Source organism: Camelus dromedarius, chromosome 26 (assembly GCF_036321535.1).
Source record: "Camelus dromedarius isolate mCamDro1 chromosome 26, mCamDro1.pat, whole genome shotgun sequence".
NCBI classification, from domain to species: Eukaryota; Metazoa; Chordata; class Mammalia; order Artiodactyla; family Camelidae; genus Camelus; species Camelus dromedarius.
Genome location: NC_087461.1, coordinates 20,677,405 through 20,696,092, shown reverse-complemented (window position 1 = coordinate 20,696,092; position 18,688 = coordinate 20,677,405). Strand labels below are relative to the sequence as shown.

Genomic DNA, 18,688 nt, shown 5'->3' with positions numbered 1-18,688 from the left:
TTATATGTTGATATAATTACTTACTTTAAATTATGGTAAGTGCTTCAAAAGAGAAGTCTCAGTAAAATGGAAGTATATGAATGGTTAAAGGGGCTGACTGTGGTCTGCCAAGAAAAGGGAAGAGACAATGAGCTAAGCTCTGAAGAACAAACAGAATTCACTAGGCAAAAGAAAGGGAAAAGTACTATAGTCAGAGGGAACGGCATGTGCAAAGGACCTGAGGTGGTTTGTGCCAACAACTGAGAGCATAAAAATCTATCCTATCTTGACTTTCACCAGTCAAGAATTAGTTCAGAATATTTTTTTACCAATTCATTAATCTCTGGACCTGAAACTTGTATCTTACTTATAGATTAACTGTATTCTAAAAGTTTGATGAAAAATTAACTGTTTAGAAAGAAAAACATTTCTCTACTATAAAAATAGTAGAAATAATAGTACCAAGAAGCCTATTTAAGCCATAATATAATCACTATTGACTGTTCTTCTCAAATGAAGTCTATCCTCCATAGTTCTTAATGTGTGAATTTTACAATACTTTGCATAGTAGTATGGATTATAAGTAATTAACAAATAGAAGAAAAATAAAGCAGAAGTAATTTAAAAAATTACTTTGTATGCTGAGGATGGACGATAGTTTAAGTAGAGACCCATTTAGGTCATCAATTGACAATTTTGTAGAAATGCTAAACAGAACTTCTTTGCACATTTAAGAGATCTTTAGAGGCTAAGGGCATCCTGGGCGTGTGGGACGCAGGCATAGCCTCCCGAATGAGGGAGGGAGAGAACTGAACCCATGGCGGGCCCAACTGTAAAGTGAGCACTCAAAGGCCGAAAGGGAGTGTGGCAAGTATAAAACAGCCTCTCCTCCAGTGAAGAAAGTCATAGGAGGAAGGTAGATCAGACTTTTTCCCCACCTGCATGGGTGGTGAGGTCTGTCAAGGACATTTTATGAGGTAATGGTTCCTGTGACTTACAAACAAAGCCGACACTAGTGAAAAGAGTCCAGCGAGAACTGACTCATCACTGATGTGTAGAGGCGACTGGATGTTTTACAGGGAGGATGGGAGAGCGGGAGAGGGGCGAATGGGTCTCAGCAGAGTCAGGGAAGCGATCAACTACCAAAAGCCGGAAGGCAGGGTTGGGTCCTGTGCCCCTATTCACGTGTGTTAAGTGGTGCTGAAGGAAGCTCCTAGGACACAGGGTCTCTGTCATTAGGTGTTGCTGGGGCAAGCTGTGATTCTATGGGCAACTCTGAGTTTTCTCAGGCAGGCACTGAGTGGGGCTGGGGTCATCCCAGCATGCGGCCATGAGCGGTTAGAAACTAAGTTTGCTTTTATTTAAGTCTTTAGAGGCCAAGGGTAGAGGCCCAGGTGAGAAAAGGGCTCAGTGGAGAATTTGGTCCAGACAAGAAACTTTGTCAGCCACAGGGGTGCTGAGAGGTGGCAGTGCACAGCGGGCTGTTACAGACCTGATTTTCACAGGCTGTAAGCCCAAAACATGAGACGTACACGTATTAGGGGTTAAACTTTAGGTGATTTCTGAATGTCTCTACTACCTCTCGTACTATTCTGTGATTACGACATAAAGTGACTATACAGAGCAGTAATGATAGCTAATATTTATTGAGCATTTTATGTGATATGTATTATACTAAAGCCTTTACATTATTTATTAGTTAACTTATTCCTCACAAATATCTTTTGGGGTATTATGATCCCTCTTCTGCAGCTAAAGGAAACAGGCTGAGGGAAGGGCTAAGGTTGCAGAGCAAAAACGTGGCACAGGGCTCTTTCCCAACATGAAATAGACTGACAATGACAATCTCTCTCTTCCTCATAAACTGGTTTCTTCTTTGCTCGTGTTGTTAAGGGCTTGAAGGGGGCTGGGTATACATATAAACAGCCTTCTTCCCTCTTACTTTTTCTCTCCTATTCTCTCCTCCCCACCTCCCTGCCCCCAGCCCTCTCTGCAACAACTCCATTTAGGATTCCAGAGCACCTGACCCCAAGTCACAGCACTGACATGTCCTGTGTTCCCTCTTCTTGGTCTGATCAGTTACCTGCCTCACCGTGAGTCAAACCAACCTGATACTTTTTACCCAGCTCCTGATCTATGTGTTCAGTTTGGTTCGCCTTAATTTCTCCTGAGTTTTGACAACTGGCATTTCAGTGTTATGGAATTTAGTCCTCAGAATTTAGTCGCTGACCAAGCAGTTGTTGGAATGAGCTCTCTGTTCCTGAAGGTGATGTTTTATTTTAACCCAGTAACCTAATCCTCTTGTAAAATGGGGCTCCATTTTCTTTAACGGGTTTTATATAATAATCTTTGGATTTAACTCTGGGACTAGTTTCAAATTTCTTTTTAATAGTTAAAAAGATCTATAAAGTACTCAGAAAGTAGTTCATATGCTCTATGAATTATTACTGATGTCTTTACATGCTACTGTTCCTCTGGCATCTTGATACATACTTAAAAATATAAAAATAAAAGAAATATGAATTATTATTATTCTACCAAAAAAAATTCAGAAAACAGAACCAAGCCCCTACATTAATTCTATAAAACCCTATCCTGCAATTCCCAGGGTTGAGCACTGGTCAGTTTTAGACAAGCTTCATTGTTTTCCAGTCCTTACCTCTCTCTGAAGACAGTTACAATATAATTCTGTGTGGAAACAGTACATCTGGGAGGCAACTGAATTTGTTGTTAATTAAGAACATATAGACAAATATTTGAAAATAGATTATCATTGTATTTTTATGATTTTAAAAATTAGACATGATAGGTTAATGACCATAGTCAAGTTTTAAAGAATTCAGTGGCCTGAGTTTGTATTATGATATTCATCCTTTAAATATCATTCTAAATATTCTGCTAAGTTCAGAGCACATTAGCATTGGAAGTTTAAGTTTACCAAACTCAAAAAACAAAGCACACACACCCATATATAAAAGGATATTTCCTACGTTGGAACTTACTGGAGTGAAACATTTCTTGCCAAACAGCAAATTGGAGACAACATAAATCAAGTACCTATTATTCGGACTTGTTTTACCATTCTCAAATATTTAAATTTGGCACCCTGTATTTGTTAGAGTCTTAAATCCTAAAATTTGAATAGAAACGGGCTGTATAAAATACTTCAAAGTGAATTTGTTTTCTAATCCTCTTCTGCAGTAAATTAGTAGAATAAACACAGTAGGAGGTAGTCATTTGAAGGATGCAAATTCCCAGATCTCTGCTGTAATGGAAGCAGTAAAGAACTGAGTCACCAGTCCTGGATTTTAGCCCTGATATTACTATTTATTAGCCAAAGCAGATCTCATAATCTCTCAGCCTCCACTTTCTAACTTATAAAGCAAAGAGGTTGACTTAGATTTTTAAGGCTTTTTCTAGATCTCAGATTCCACAGAAGTCAATTAAGGAACTTAGGCAAGTCATAAAGTACGCATCATGGCTAACACTTATTTACTGCTTACTTTGGGCCAGGCACAAAGTTCTACATACTTTACATGAATTAATTCTCACAACAAACTGTGATGCAGGTACTAACATCATTCTTTTAAGAAAAGACACAGTCTCTGCTTTCTGGGCTTTATGATTAAGAATATGTACACATAGGAGTGAACTATTGGTAGTATAGAGAACATAGTAGAAAAATATTTTAAAAACAAGAAATTGCCATTGCTCTGGTTCTTGTGGCCTGATATTAATTTCTATTCTGTGACAGGAACAACTGTTGTGGATACAATTCCTCCTGAAGTGATGTATGGTAATTAGATGTGAACAAAGCTTGGATTTAGACTAGGCCCTGCACGGTGCAAATTATGCAGATACTTTCTGACACTACGGTGGCTGGTCATACAAAATGAGGCTGCTCTCTGACGATGCTGCTCTTCCTCACCCCGGAGAGCCCATTTTCAATGTCACTATCATCTTCAAGCCTAAATATGAGAAACTGAAAAAATCGGTTACTGGCATTTCTAATCAAATGCTTGAATTAGTTGCAAGAAATGACACCAAGAGGCAGGTGATTTGTCTCAGGATCCCCCAAAGATGCCCACGTCCAAATCCCTGGAACCTGTGAACATGTTAGGTTATGTGGTAAACGGGAATTAAGGTTGCTAATCACCTGGTTTTGAGATGGAGAGATTATCCTGGATTCTCAGGGAGGGCTCGCTGTCATCACAAGGGTTCTTCTCAGCGGAGCAGGGAGGCAGGGGAGAGAATCAGATGGCAGCTCACTGGGAAGGACTCAACCAACTTTGCTGGCTTTTAAGATGGAGGAAGAGGGCCACAAGCCAGGGAGTGCGGGTGGCCTCTACAAGGTGGGGAGGGCAAGGAAATGGACTCTTCCTGGAGGCGACCCCTTGATTTTAGCCCGTAGAGCTGTCAGGCAGTAACTCAGTGTTGCGGGACTTTTTCGAAGCAGCAGCAGGAGAACACATGTCCCTCTCAGACGCCAGCTACCGTCTCCTGTTCTCGGGAAGGGCAGGTTCTCATCCCTGCTTTCAAGGATTTGACGGACTCTTCTGCTGTAGCATATGCTGGTTTCCACTAGTACTTGCATTTCAAGCCTGTCTGATGGATTCTGTGTAAGAATGTACTTCGTTAAAGACGCTTAGGAATGAACAAGCAGGTGGAGAACAACGTCCTGGGAGGAGAGTGACCACAATTCCCCCAAGTAGCCTGTTCGTCCAGCGTGGGGGTCAGCCTGACCAGGTGAAGGTCCTGAGTTTTCAGGTTTAGCGATCTGGTCTTTTCCCTTCTCGCCTTCTGTGACCCCTTCCATCTGGGCTGAAGGGAGCGGCACCGACTACTCACAGACAAACACCCAGCGCCCGCCCTGCCTTAAGCACCCGCAGGGCTTGGTCAGTGTCTGAGTTCAGCTTTTTATTAGGTTGGGGGCGCCCGCTAACGAGAAGACTGACTTTCCTGAGGGGGTGGGGACGCACGTCCCAGGAGGAAGGAGCGCAGAGTCCGGTCCTTGTGGGGAGGGGGTACGGGGACCCACCGGCCGCGCTTGTCCCCCGGGTAGTGTCGGGGGGAGACGGGGACTCAGCGGCCAGCACGCCACCACCGTCCAGCGCCGAGAGGTCAGGACGCCCCGGAGGACGTACGGCGCACAGCTCCCCGCCCCGCACCCGGGACCGTGCTCTCTTTTCCTTCTCTCAGCCGCCGTCCAAACAGCGTCCTCGGCGGCGGCCGGGGACCCCTCCTCGGAGCCCGGCCGGGACCGCCCCCGTGGGCAAGGCCAGGGTCCAGCCGGACGAACGCGGAGCTCTCCTCCCCCGGGCGGGGCCCCTCCTGCCCCCCAGCCTTCCTGTCCCGTCACATCTCCCAGTGCGGTCCTGGCCAGTCCCCGCCACACCGCCGTGCAGACCAGGTCGCGGAAGGCAGCGGGCGGGCCCTCCGAGCTCGCGGCCCGCGGCGTCAGGTGGGGTCGGCCGGCTGCGGCGCGCAGGGCTCGGCGAGCTGCGGGGACGCCCCGAGGAGAGGCGGCCTCCACACGGACGCCGCGGCGACCGCGGTTACCTCAGTTTCTAAGCAACTGGCCACCCGGCAGAGGCGCGGCGCCGCGCGGCAGCCTCGGGTTTCCCGCCCGCCCCAGGCCCCGCCCTGGACCCGCCCCTACTCGATCTCCCCCCTCCCACCAGCCTACTTCCTCCTCACGGCCCCCCCGGCCCCCCTCCCACACAAGGCCCCGCCCCTCCGCCCAGGCCCCGCTCCCATACCCCTCCCCCCGCCGCGTTCCGTTCAATTGTTGGATTGTCGGCGCCGCACTCCCGCGGGCCGCCGGCAGGGGGCGGGGCTCGAGCGCAGATTCCCCCGGAGTCCCCGGGGCAGGCGCGGCGCGAGCGGGCGAGCTAGCGGGCCGGCGGACGCGGCGCCGCGGTGGGTCGCGCCCAGCGGGGAGGCCGCGGCGGCCGCATCAGCGCTGACGTGAGGCGACGTGGGCCGGCGCCGGTCCCGGTGGGGCTCGTCGTCCCTCCTCCTCGTGTCCGTAAGCAGTGACGAGGCCGCTACGTAAATCGCTTCGCGGCGGTAAGTGGCGCGCCGGCTGGCGGGGCCCGCGGAGCCTGAGGCGGCGGCGCCGGAGTTGGGGCCGCGCGGGTCCGGGCGGGCGGGTACCAGAGCCGGCCCACCGTTTGCCCCGCGCCGCCCCCGCGGCCGACGCGTTCGGGGGGCGCTTTCCGGAGCGGCCCTGAGGGAGGGAGGCGGCGGAGGAGCGCTCCCCGGGCGCTGCCGGACCGCGGCCCCGCGCCCGAGCGCCCGCGCGGGGAGCAGCAGTAGCGGCCGCCGGCCGGCCGGCTCGGGCGGAGAGACGGGGCATCCCCGGGCGGACCCGCGCCGGCGCCCACGGGGCACGTGCGGACCCCGCCGCACTGGGGGCGGCCCGGGGGCGCGAGGAAGGGGCTCGCTCCCTGGCCCACGTTCCCCCGGTCTCGGTGCTGCTTCCCCTGCAGGAGTCAGTCTTTGATTCTCTGAACTCAGAGGAACTTTTTCCCCCCAAAGAAAGGCAAATTGCAAACAATGTGTTTTCGCCAACTAATACCAAGTATTAAAAGCTGCTGTTAAAAGAGCTGCTTGTGGATCCGGGCACAGCTTTTAGGATACGTAAGTGGGCTTGGCCCGGGGCGAGTAAGCGCCGAGGGCACTGTCCGCTGAGTGCCGGGGAGTCCGGGTGCTCCTGCACAGGTGCGGGTGCTGGTGCTTCCCGGCCACCTGAGGGTCCACGCGGGGTCGTCGCGCTGACCCGGAAGCCTGGTGACACAGACGTTTGTGTGCGCGCTTTGTAAGACTGTACGAATAAATTTTTATTGAATGTATAAACAGAGGAGCTCTTCAGTCCTTTTGTTTTCACATTGTCCCCGAAGGTTGATGAAACTTGCTTGTGCTGGTGAACTTAACCAACTCCAGACTCCGCAGACGACTCTGGTTCCCTGCTGAGGCCAGCTACTGCAGGACTACGGTGTGAACGCATGTGTAGAATTGCGGTCATTTCACGAAAAGTAGGGAAGAGTTTCATTCAGAGTATTAACATTCATAAGGAATTCTGACTGAATCTTTATCAGCATAGACGTGTATTCCTGACCCAGACCATTTTCCCTAGCCTGGTATTCTCTACAGGTTAATACTGGGCCAGAAAAGTAACCCAGGTTTACTGTTGAAGTGGGTAGTCTGTGGGACAGTGCTCAAATGTGTTGTCCCATTTAGACAGACTTTTAAAAATAAAACTGAACAATGAAAACACTTAACAGCCGAATCATTGATATTTTGGCGTGCAATCAACATGGCCTGTTAAGGAAATAAGCCTGAAGTGTCTGAATCCTCAGAACTGTTGTTTCTACTTTATTGAACTGATGTTGACATACATGAAAGTTAACTTTGACAAGTTATTGTACATTGAATACAATTTCAATATTATCAATACAGACATGTAGATTTAAAAATAAAGATTTCAGGGAAAGTTTCTCATCTGTTTCGCCTATGTAGAAATAAACATTTAAAATAATTTTGTTAATTTCCTTTTAAAGAACACATAAGGCATTTAAAATACTTTTCACCATAGGAACTGCACAATAAAGAGTACCCTGTTTTGAAGAGTAAATCTTTCATTCATGGGTTTTCTTTTCATGATGCTCTAAGATATTTAGGAGACAAAAGGGAGAATGAAGAGGAAAACCTAAGGATGACATTAGTGAGAATTTATCTCGATATTACTGATGAAGACAAATTGAGTGTCTTGGTATAATTCAGTTACAGCAAATTGAAAAAAAAAAAAATCTCTGCACATCTCTCGATTGACGCTCCCAGGAGTGTTACAGGAAATTATTGGCAAGATGTATGTGAAACAATTTTGAGAAAAAGCATAGACTAGTAAGTTACTTGGGACTGTTTAGATAATTGCCTCACTGGTGAGGACGAATGCTTTCCTCCAAGAAAACCTTACTAGTGACTTTTTTGGTAAGGCTCTTTTGAAGTCTCCCAGTTCTCCCCAAATGGGAAGCATCTTCATGCATACTTTCTGGACAGTGATACAACCAGACCAATCAAATGTCAAAATGAAATCCTGTGAAATTTTAACAGTGGGGCTTATGTGATTCTAATATTTTTGCTTTTGAGAATTCCATATAATAAACTTGGTTTCTTCAAAGTTACCTTAAGGAAGTTTTGTTTGTTTGTTGTTGTTTTTTTAACATAGCAGACTTAAACCATCTTAGCTCAGAATGACAAATGTCATAGTGTTTTGCTCATATTCTCAAATAGCCTCAATTTTTTAAATTGATAGCACAAAAATGATTTTTTTTGGCTTAGAAATGCTAAGGAATTTATATCCTAACATTGATTATGGTGGAAGCTTCCAGCTCTGGAATCGAGGCAACTATGTCATGCATAAAGACATGTGTTGCTGTATATGGATGCTTAGGATGCTTTGTACCTCTGAAAATTGTTGGAAGAGTGAAATTTAACTGATTTAGGCATGTTTCTGCACTTAGATACCAGTTTGTTCACATACACAGGATAGGACCTATCTAGGTAAGTACAGTAACGCTGAAATTCATTTCTCTGAACTTCAGCTAATTCAAGTGTCTTATCTACTCTTTCCGAGATTTCCTAGTTAGTAGTCAGTGCAGTTGTACTTGGTGTGCAGAGAAGTGCTGTGAGATGTACTGAAAGTGCAGTGACGAAGCTGCTGAAAAGAAAAACCCTGCAATGTCTACAAGCAAACAGCTGCCCCTAAAGACTGAAAGTTTTGTTTCCCTTCATGAAGAGGTAGGGGGTGTTGGAGAGGTGGAGGTAGGCCATGATTACTTGAATTTCATTTCCTCCTCGGCAGTTGTTTTTCCTGTTCATTGACTCTGAAGTAGACAGAAGCAAGCGCCAGGTGGGGAATGAATTGGAAGAGATGCTTGACTAGTTAGTCCTTCAGTAATTTTAGTAAAGAATTAAGACTTCCTAAATAATAATAGGTATCTGAAGCAATGAAATTGGAGTGACCTTATGTCTGTATTAGAATGCTGCCTGATTTTCTGTGTGGTTCATATTTAAAATAGTAAAGACAATAGTTATAAGTGTTTCAAATAATTATTTACAAGTACTGCTCCTGGCTACTTCTGTTTTCACACAGAAGTGTAAAGATTGTTACTTGAAGATTATCCTAACTTTACTTCACAAAGTTTACAAAACTTTGAGTGGCATAATTTCCTGTTCTACTGTGTTGCTTCGTTTTTCCTGTCCTCGTATCCTTCTCCTGAAATGTATAACAACCATAGGCTCAGCCCTGCCAACCTCGGGTGTATGGCCCTTTGTAATGACTGTTGACTCTTGAACAACATGGGAGTTGGGGCACCGACCCCTGCACAGTCAGAAATCCCTGTGTAACTTTTTTCTTTTTAATTGGAGCATAGTCAGTTTACAGTGTTGTGTCAGTTTCTGGTGTACAGCATCATGTTTCAGTCATACATATATATACATATACTCCTTTTCATATTCTTTTTCATTAGAGGTTACTACAAGATATGGAATATAGTTCCCTGTGCTGTACAGAAGAAACTTGTCTATCTCTTTGACTCGTCCAAAACTTCCCTAATAGCCTACTGTTGACCAGAAACCTTAATAACAAACAGTCAACACATATTTTATACATGTATAATATACTGTACTCTTAAAGTAAGCTAGAGAAAGGAAAATGTTATTGAGAAAAACATAAGGAAGAGATACATTTACAGTACTGTACTGTATTTACTGATACTTTAAGTTTACATCATCTGTTTACAAGATGAATCATTTGTCAGTACCAACGTCAGGACTGTCTTAGAAGATACAAAATGCTGTAGATGTTACACATACTAATACTAGGCATAAAAAAATGAACCGATAATGTGAGAAATGTGCATTTATTTACAGGGATAATGATTCATGCATTGATGACAAAGCAGCAGCGATGTGATTGCTTCATGGTCGCCTAGTGTAGTTGCCACAGTTGCTCACAGCAGCCTAGCCTATACACTAATGAATGAGTCAGTATAGAAATTTATGGCATACAATATTGTAGTCATATTCATAATGTATTGGAAACACTGTTAAATTAAAATTTAAAAATAACCCACTTATTTGTGGTAATAGCTGATAGGCAGTTTCTCCAATTGTGACACTGTACAGTAATGTAATTCTTTGAAAGCAAAGTTATAAAACAGTAAGAAAACTAATACATTATTAAATTTATTTTAAATATCACTCACCTTATGACTTTGTGAGGGTAGATTTGTGTCATGTTTTATGCATTCATGGCATACCTTTTTCTTAATTTTTTTGATATTTCTAGGCTACGAGGTTCATCTGTCTTTTCAGATTGTTGCAAATCTCCAACATTTCCCAGTATATTTATTGAAAAGAACCTGCAGGTATGCAGACCCACGCTGCTGAAGCCTATGTTGTTCAGGGGTCGGCTGTACGTCTCCCTGCCAGCTCGCCTGCTTTTGCCCAACTTTGTAATCCACGTGGTTGAGAAGGACCAGCTATATAATAGGAGCTTTGTATTCTTCTCCCATTATCGTTCAAACCTTAGTTGCTGTTGCTACTTAAATTATAGTTAACCTGTGAAGACCTGCTTTCCCAAAGAGCTGAAACCCTTCTTCATCCAGAACCCGAGAAATAGGCTGTACCTTTCTGTGCTGTCTTCCTGCTTCCGTTAGAAGTGTACTGCCCTTTTAGTCCACGTCCTTGTCTTTTTGTTTTGATCATGTTAATTGCAGTGGGGTTTTGGGGTTTTGTTTTGCTTTTCTTGCAATAACCATTGCTAATAAGTGATAGAAGTCAATGCCCAGATCAGCCTCCAGTGCCGTGCTGTTTATAGCGCACACTGCTCTTGTGTGACCACTGTGAGTCGGGGATGGAGGAAGTGGGGAACGGAGGGAGAGGGCTCCCGAATCAGGGGGCTGAGCGAACGGCCACGTCAGTTCCTAACTGAGATTAAAGTACAGCAAGAGGGGAGACGCGGAGCAAGGGAGTTGAGGTTAGTTAAACTTTTTGGGCCTGAGGATATGTGAGCACATGGACTATGCAGATACGTACAGACTGGAGCTCAGAAGGGCGAGGTCCAGGTTGGAGGTGAGATGTGAGACCCGTCGAGTGGGGATGGAGTGCCTAGGGAGAGAGCATGGAGGTTTCTGTGACTGGAAGCCCTGGAACGCCAGCCCTCCCAGTGGGCCCGAGAGCCTGGAACGAAGGACTGGGTAATTTGGAGGGGAAACACGAGCGTGGTGTCCTGAAGAGTTCAAGGAGGACGGCATGTGGGGGTTAGGCAGTGCTGGGGGGTGTTCAGGGAGGTAGGAACTGAAAGTCATCCTCTTAGATTTGGCACGCAGGCGATCAGTCGGTGATGACTTCTTAGTAGTTGGGACGAAGTAATTCTCTGATAAGCCTGAGTCAGGACTAGGTGTATCTGGGGGTCACTATCCTGTTGTGAGACTAGTCGTTTTCTCTCTTGACGTCTTGTGGCCGTGGCGGCAGGAAGCTGGTAGTGTCTTCAGAGTTGGCGCCTCTGGGGAGAGGAGACGGGGACTGTCCCTGGACTTCACCAAGTACCTCTTCTCCTTTTTGAGTTCTGAATCCTAACGTACTACTTATTCAAAAGTTAAACTTTTGAATAAAACTTTTGAAAGAAAGTGGGATTTCCAGGAGAAATTGGGAGTGACTTATCTTATGTGGTGCCATGTTCACCATTATTATTCAGATAATATCATCATTATTCCTCGTTCAAACGTCTGGCTCCCTCATTAGAATCCACGCTCCTGCTGTAGGGGAGCAGGGACATTTTACTGTCTGTGTCTCGGTGCCCTGCATAAGGGGCTGGCCTATCGCGGGTGCTGAGCACTGTTTACTAAATAAATGGCCCCTGCTTCCATGGTTACATAGTCCTTATGGAAGATAGGTGTCCCCATGTGCAATGCCAGCACAGTACAGCACAGAAGAAGGTTTAATCCAAGGGAATGGCACCATTCTTGCTTTTTGTCCACATTGTGGGTGGCCTGGTTCAAATGCCCTGCCCTCTCCCGTTGTCCCTGGGGGGAGTGTGCAGGTGGTAGCAATAACCTTTGTCCCTGTGCCCTTAGTGAGGGGCAGCAAACCTGCCCATTGACTCCGTTTCCAAGTTGGTTGGGATGATGTGACAGCATTTTCGAGGCACCACTTGGGAGGGAGCCCTGAGAGCAGCCTGTCTGACCACCTGCCCCAGTCCTGGCCTCACTGCCTGGAAGGTGCTCCGGGTCGGGCCTGTTGTTCTTTCAAACCTCAAATGCACTGAGGGCTCCTTGCTCTCCTTTCATCTTTCTCTTCGCCAGTTTTCCCTCATTCAGCAGGTCAAGTGTATATTTTTAAAAAGATATTAGTAAAAAAAAATGGAGTTTACTTGTTAGAGTGTCTAAAACAGTTTTTTTAAAATGGATTGACGGCCCCTGGAGGAGACTTAAAGGAACTCTTACTATTTAGTTTGGAATTAAAATTCTCTGACAAGACCTAGGTTTGAATTTAAGGTAAATGAAAAATAGTCGACAAATTTGTCACAGTGGAGTTAAATTTAAGAAAATGATAAATTCATTCAGTTTGCTAAGTGATTATCGTCATTTTTAAACAGAGTGGTACCTCTGAGCCATGTGTGGTGTGCATCAAATGATTCAGACAGTGTTGCTTTCTCTTCAGTAGAGAACAGCCTGATAAATAATTAGAAAATTTTTTCTCAGAAGATGAGGAAATTGAATACAAGTAACTTTGAAAGAAAATATGCAATTGTTTTCAGTTTTCTATGCTGTTTTTTCAGTTATGTAGAAATTAGGGTATTCTGGGGTATTGTGGTATAGTTTTGAGAGATTTTAATTTCTTTAAATAAAATTGTATAATCTGCCAATTCAACATTATAATTTTACTGCAGGCTAAATACAGAAGAAAACGGGAAGAAGCAAAGCATTGATTACAAATGTCTTAATAATGAGCAAATGTGGCAGGAAAAAATATATTAAGACAAATCTCAGGTAGGTGGATATATGTTTTCCTCTTCCTTTGAAAGTTCAATTTAGAGAGCGTAAGGTTAAAATGATGGTTAAAAGAATGGTGTGTATCTATGTATAACACGTGTGTGTGTGTGTGTGTGTATTATAATAATAGAATCATGTGTATCCACATTACTCAGCCGCTCAGTTCGGGGCTCCTCTTCTGCCGAGTACTGCGCTAGGCGGTGTGTGCACGGGAGGACCGTCATTCTCAGCATCTGAAGTGCTGACCTCTTTCTCAGCGGGGAGACCGTGTGCAAGGATGTGGGCAGAGTTTTCCTTCTTGCCTGTAGTCTACACTTGTACCCAACATTGTAAAACAGAGGGAAGTCTCTACCAATGTTTTACAGAAATCCAAATGTTATTTTTCATGTTTTCTTTTAGTTACTTTTAGAGACATTCTGGTTTATCAGTTGGCTCTAACTTCAAAAAGAAAATGAATTTTCTATGACAGTTTTTGTAAAACTATTTAAAAATGGGTAATAGAAATGGCTTTAATAATCTTTCCTTTTGCAGCTGGATTCTATTTTTAAAAGAGGTGAGAACATTTTACAATGGTAAATATAGTTGCTCTGTAGTATAATTTGTCTTTGCAAATTGGATACAACTAAAATTTTAGAAGTTATTTGTTAATTGTACAGTTTAATTATAATTAGGAATCTTTGTCTTATTTTTCATTTAGATATTTTTGGCCTGTGTTCCTTTTCTCTTCTTTGTTTCTGTCTTTTAGGAACACTTTTCTGGGTATCTATGATAATATTTCTTTTAAATGCTTTCCCTTTTTCTTCTCGTTTTTCCTTCTCCTTAAATATCTTGTGTGTTCTTGATACACAGGTATGCCTAAGTAACTTTGGTCATTGATTACCTCAATATTTCTATAATCATAAATACGATTTTTACAAATATATTCCTTTGTATCCATTTCTTGAAAATATGTTGCACAAATAGTGTACAGACAATACTGTGCTGTTGTACTTCAGTGTTTTGGGGCGTTATTGCAATATGATGTAGATGTTCTATTAAAGACCTAGAAAATAACAGAGTAAGCAAACACAGTTCTATCCCCCAAAAGTAGGTCATCCTAGAAGTCTTGGAACTTGTGCTAATTTTTGGATCCTGTTCTTTTAAAACAATAGTTATATTAACACTTATTACACATTATTGGGATAACATTTACTTTTCTATCGAAGAAGAAAATGGCTTGCTAATAATATAAAGAAGATTTCAGAAGAAATATTTAAGTTGGATAAGAAAAGAATATTGCAACTACTATTAATCATTTGTAAGTTTAAATATACCCATTTTAGCAAATCCTTATCTGTTCTTTAGAATTATAGCACCAAATATTTGCCAGTATTTTGTTTACTCTTAGTTTATAGTGATTAATGGGCTTTTTAATTTGTTTTAGTTTTTTATTGTTTTATCTCGTATGTTTTTATTTTAAAATATTCTATAATTTTTATTTCCTAGTTGGTCTTTTTCTTTCTAATTTGGATTATTGTGTAAGATTAAAATATTACATGATATATTTATAGATTATTAATATTAGTATAATTATATTTAAAATTTGTTACAGTAAGTCAGCTTTGGGGGAAATATCCTATGATACACTTCTTCAGTTTTTGCCATGACAAATGTAGTGAACATTGCAGGATTTAAATGGATCTCTCTCCTACGCTTCATCTAATAAGCTATGTCTGGACTAGCTGAGGCCAATTTGCAGACGTTAGTGTTTATGTACATCATTTCCAGCTGAGGTCTGGGTTCTGTATCTCCTATGAGGTCGTGTTTGAAGGTGCCCAGTACAGTACTTGACCCATGTGGAGCGTTTAAATGTTAGTTGAACCTTCTGCCCCGAGTCCTGCCCTGGGGTTGGCTTTTAGTGGGTGTAGGAGGTTGTGCTGCAGAGAGTTGGCTATAAATCAGCAGGAAAAGCTTGTTTGGAAATAACAGAGTGTACATTTTAAATTGGTAGTGCTGACCCAAACCTTACTCTTCTGTGGATGATTTTTACCTTCAAACAAAGTGATTTAGTATCAACTTTTATTGAATGACATGTACTGAGCACTATGCTAGGCACTCCAGAAGAATAAAATGTGATAAAATTGGAGCCTCCCCAGCCTACTGTGAAAGGCAAAGTGTACCTAAGTGAAGACCGTGGCAGCAGTTGCAGCATATACTCAAAAGCACACTGTTTCTGAGACTCACAGACACAGAGAACAGACTTATGATTACCAGGGGCAAAGGGGGTGGGAAGGCCCAAATTGGGAGTTCGAGATTTGCAGATACTAACTACTGTATACAAAATAGATGCACAACAAGTTTCTTCTGCATCTTCTGTGTAGCACAGGGAACTATATTCAGTGTTTTGTAGTAACCTCTAACAAAAAAGAATATGGAAACGAATATATGTATGTTTACGTATGACTGGAGCATAATGCTGTTCACCAGAAATTAACACAACAGTGTAAACTGACTATACTTCAATTATTAAGAGACAAAAAGAAAAAAAAGGACACTTTTTGTGAGATGTTATCTAAACTGGACTACTACTCAGGGCACTGGCTGTGGAAGGGACCCTGGGGTCACAGTCACAACACCTCTTGTTCACCCTCAGTTCTGCTGTCTGTTATGTGCCCTGTAAAACGTCACATAAGGTCTCTCTGAACCTTATTTTTATCACTTTAGTAACATCTAACAGTTACATAGTCTTCCAGAGTAGTTGATTAATTGGCTTAGTTAATGATGATGGTAGATTCTGTACAAGGCACTGGGAATACCTTGAAATCTGAGATATAATCTCCGTTGCTCACACCAGTGCTGGATCTCTGGGGACAGACGTGCATGCTGCCCAAGTGTGGTAATGGGGGCTGCACAGGGCGCTTTGGGAGCTCACAACAGCTAATTCCACTCAAGGCTGTTAGAATAGGCTTTTGAAAGATGGTGTCCTTGAGCCAGGCCTTGAAGAACTAGGAAGAATTTGCCTGTCAGACAAAGAGGGGGTGAAGGGCGTTCCAAGAAGAGGGAAGAGGAGATGTAACAGATCAGAACTGAGGGAATAAGATGTGTATTTGACCCAAAAATGGCTTATAAGGAGGCTGGGATGCAGGTTGTGGAAGGAGCAGAGTGATGGGACATGAGGCTGAGGATAAAACGGGGTCACATTGTGAAAAAGGTGGGACGGCAGTGTGGGTTGGTAATTGAGAATATGGACTTTGGAGAAAGACCTCTGTTTGAAACCTGGCTTTGCCCCTCAATACCTCTGGGGTAGATCAGAGTCCTAACTTCCCTGTGTCTCCTTTCCCTCACCTCTAAGAGAAGGACTAGTTGTACTGCCCTTACAAGGTTGTTAAGAATTAAAACTAGTAGGCATTTGCGATGTGGTAGGCACTTAACAAGTGGTAGTTATAGTTCTGATTATTGTAAGAAGTTTGGGTTTTGTCCTGCAGTAGGAAGCCCCCGAAGAGTTCTGAGCAAAAATTTGTGTTTTAGAAAGATAACTGTCAGCATGGAGAGTGGTGGCAGACTGTTCTTTAGAAGGTGGAGTCATCCCACCTGCTGGTAACCCTGTAGGGATGAAGGGTAGAGGGTTTCAGGGGTGACACTCAGGGTTCCACTTGGGCAAGTGGGTGGGTGGTGGGGCCTCATTTCCTGAAACAGACTCAGAGAAAGAATGTGTTTGTGGAGGAAGAAAAGGAGTTCGTTTGGCCCCGTTGAGTTTGAAGTACATGCAGGGCATCTGTTTGGAGAAGTTAAATGGGCATTTGGATACATGCTTTTGGAATTTGAGAGAGACCTCTGGGCTGGAGATCTAGATTTGAGAGCCTGAAGCTAAAAGCTGCTGTTTGGATCCAGAGAAAATGGATGATATTACCCAGGGGAGACTTGAGAGCAGGGCAGGAGGGCTAACCAGAGCCCCGGGACCTGTAGTGTTGACGGGTAATGCTGAGTAGGGGCAGGAGTTGTCATAGGAGCTCCCGGAGACACTGTCAGAGTTGGATGAGAGTGGAAGGTCAGCACCATGACTTTAAGAGTCCAAGAAGGAGTGTGTCAGCAGTTTTGAGCACTGCTGAGGCTTCAGACGAGAGGACTTAAAATGAACGTTGAATTCAGAGACAGATTGATCACCTTTACTAGAGAAGCTGTAGTGAGGCAGAGGCCAGTTTGGAGTTTTTCTGGGAGGAGGTAGGAGGTGAAGAAATGGAGGTAGTGTTGGCAGTTCTTGAGGGTAGTTTAGAAGTGACAGGAAAGAGATGGTCAAGAGAACAGCCAGAGAAGCGCGCCTGGTTCCCTGTGTGTGTTTGTGTATGTGGTTGGAGAGACATGAACATATTTAAATCTTGGTGGGAGGAAACCAGTGGGGTGGGCAGAGGGGGACTGACAGTGTCCTGAGTGTGATGCCCCTGAAATTTTACGTGATATAGATGCTGGAGACCTAGAGCGGAGGAGGCCCCCGAGTGGGGTAAACATTCTCTCCTCTCTGGAGTAGTAAAAGCAGTTCTTAATCGGTCCCATCCAGACTTTCTGGCTGTCCTCATCCCAGTCAGCTCTGCCTCCTGCCCACCAGATCTCGACCGGGTCCCCGAGGCTCCCCAACGCCTCCCCAGGTCCTCTGCCGCCAGCTGCTCTGTGACTCCCTCCTCTCACAGCCCTCCTTTCCCTGTTTGGCGAACCCTCCTCATCCTTCCCTGCACACCTCAGGTGACCCCATCCTCAGCTGACCTCAGCATCATCTGTTTCCCAAAGTGTTTGTTTGTTTGTTTGTTTATTTATTTTTTAAACTTTTTTTTATTGAGTTATAGTCATTTTACATTTTACAATGTTTTGTCAAATTCCAGTGTAGAGCACAATTTTTCAGTTATACATGAACATACATATATTTGTTGTCACATTTTTTTTTCTGCTGTGAGCTATCACAAGATCTTGTATATATTTCTCTGTGCAATACAGTATAATCTTGTTTATCTATTCTGCATTTTAAAATCCACGAAGAAAGTGGCCTGCATATTTTTGGTATAAGCGCATTCCCACAGAACGTGGTGGGGCTCCCTTGGCGATGCTCCCCTCCAGTGAGGAAGGGACCTTCAGTTTGGAGAGTTATGATTCTGCCACGATATCTGTTTCTTGAAAAACTAAGGTGGTACAATTGGATGATAGAAACGTATATCAGAAAGCCAGGTGAAAGCAGAGAACCATCTCAGATAGGGCCTTAATACTTCTCCCTTTTTATTGTCTTTTCAGACAAATGGAAACACTTGACTGTCAGCAGGACGGAGGTGTACCAGGCTCTGTGGCCGAGAGCGAGTCTGCTCACCTGCAGGCGCAGACTGACCCAAATTCAGCCCCCACTTTAGCCCAGGTAAACCCAGCGTGGGCAGCAGGAGGTGCCCCGGAAAGCTGGCCTTGCAGATCTGTTTTCTTGCAGTTGACCTTGAGTTTCCCATCTCCTGGTTCTCAGCCACCTTACTGATTTGACTTTGTAGCGAAGATAACGTGTTTGAATTACTTTGCGTAAAGGAAAACAAAACCCCTCCTTAGTTTGTAATCCTCAAATTATTATTTGAGAGGGTCGGTGATTCCAAATGGATCCAGTTTTATATTCTTTGCTATAAATATGGCAGAAATCATTTGTC

General features: G+C 44.1%; 1 protein-coding gene across 14 annotated transcripts in view; it reads left to right on the top strand.

Moving 5' to 3' along the window:
- The first annotated feature begins 5,842 nt into the window (after positions 1-5,842).
- The window catches only part of CREM (cAMP responsive element modulator), a 52,151-nt gene continuing 39,305 nt past the window's right edge, over positions 5,843-18,688 (top strand). For 2 of the 14 annotated variants that reach the window (XM_031448722.2, XM_031448720.2), the window contains exons 1-3: positions 5,843-6,048; positions 12,938-13,037; positions 18,297-18,414. In XM_031448722.2, coding sequence (XP_031304582.1) covers positions 12,994-13,037; positions 18,297-18,414 — 162 coding nt within the window. In that variant the 5' untranslated portion in view covers positions 5,843-6,048; positions 12,938-12,993. Of the gene's footprint in view, positions 6,049-6,881; positions 7,017-8,634; positions 8,782-12,937; positions 13,038-18,296; positions 18,415-18,688 lie in introns of those variants that run through there. The other 12 variants (XM_031448718.2, XM_031448726.2, XM_031448730.2 and 9 more) reach the window with 12 other exon arrangements.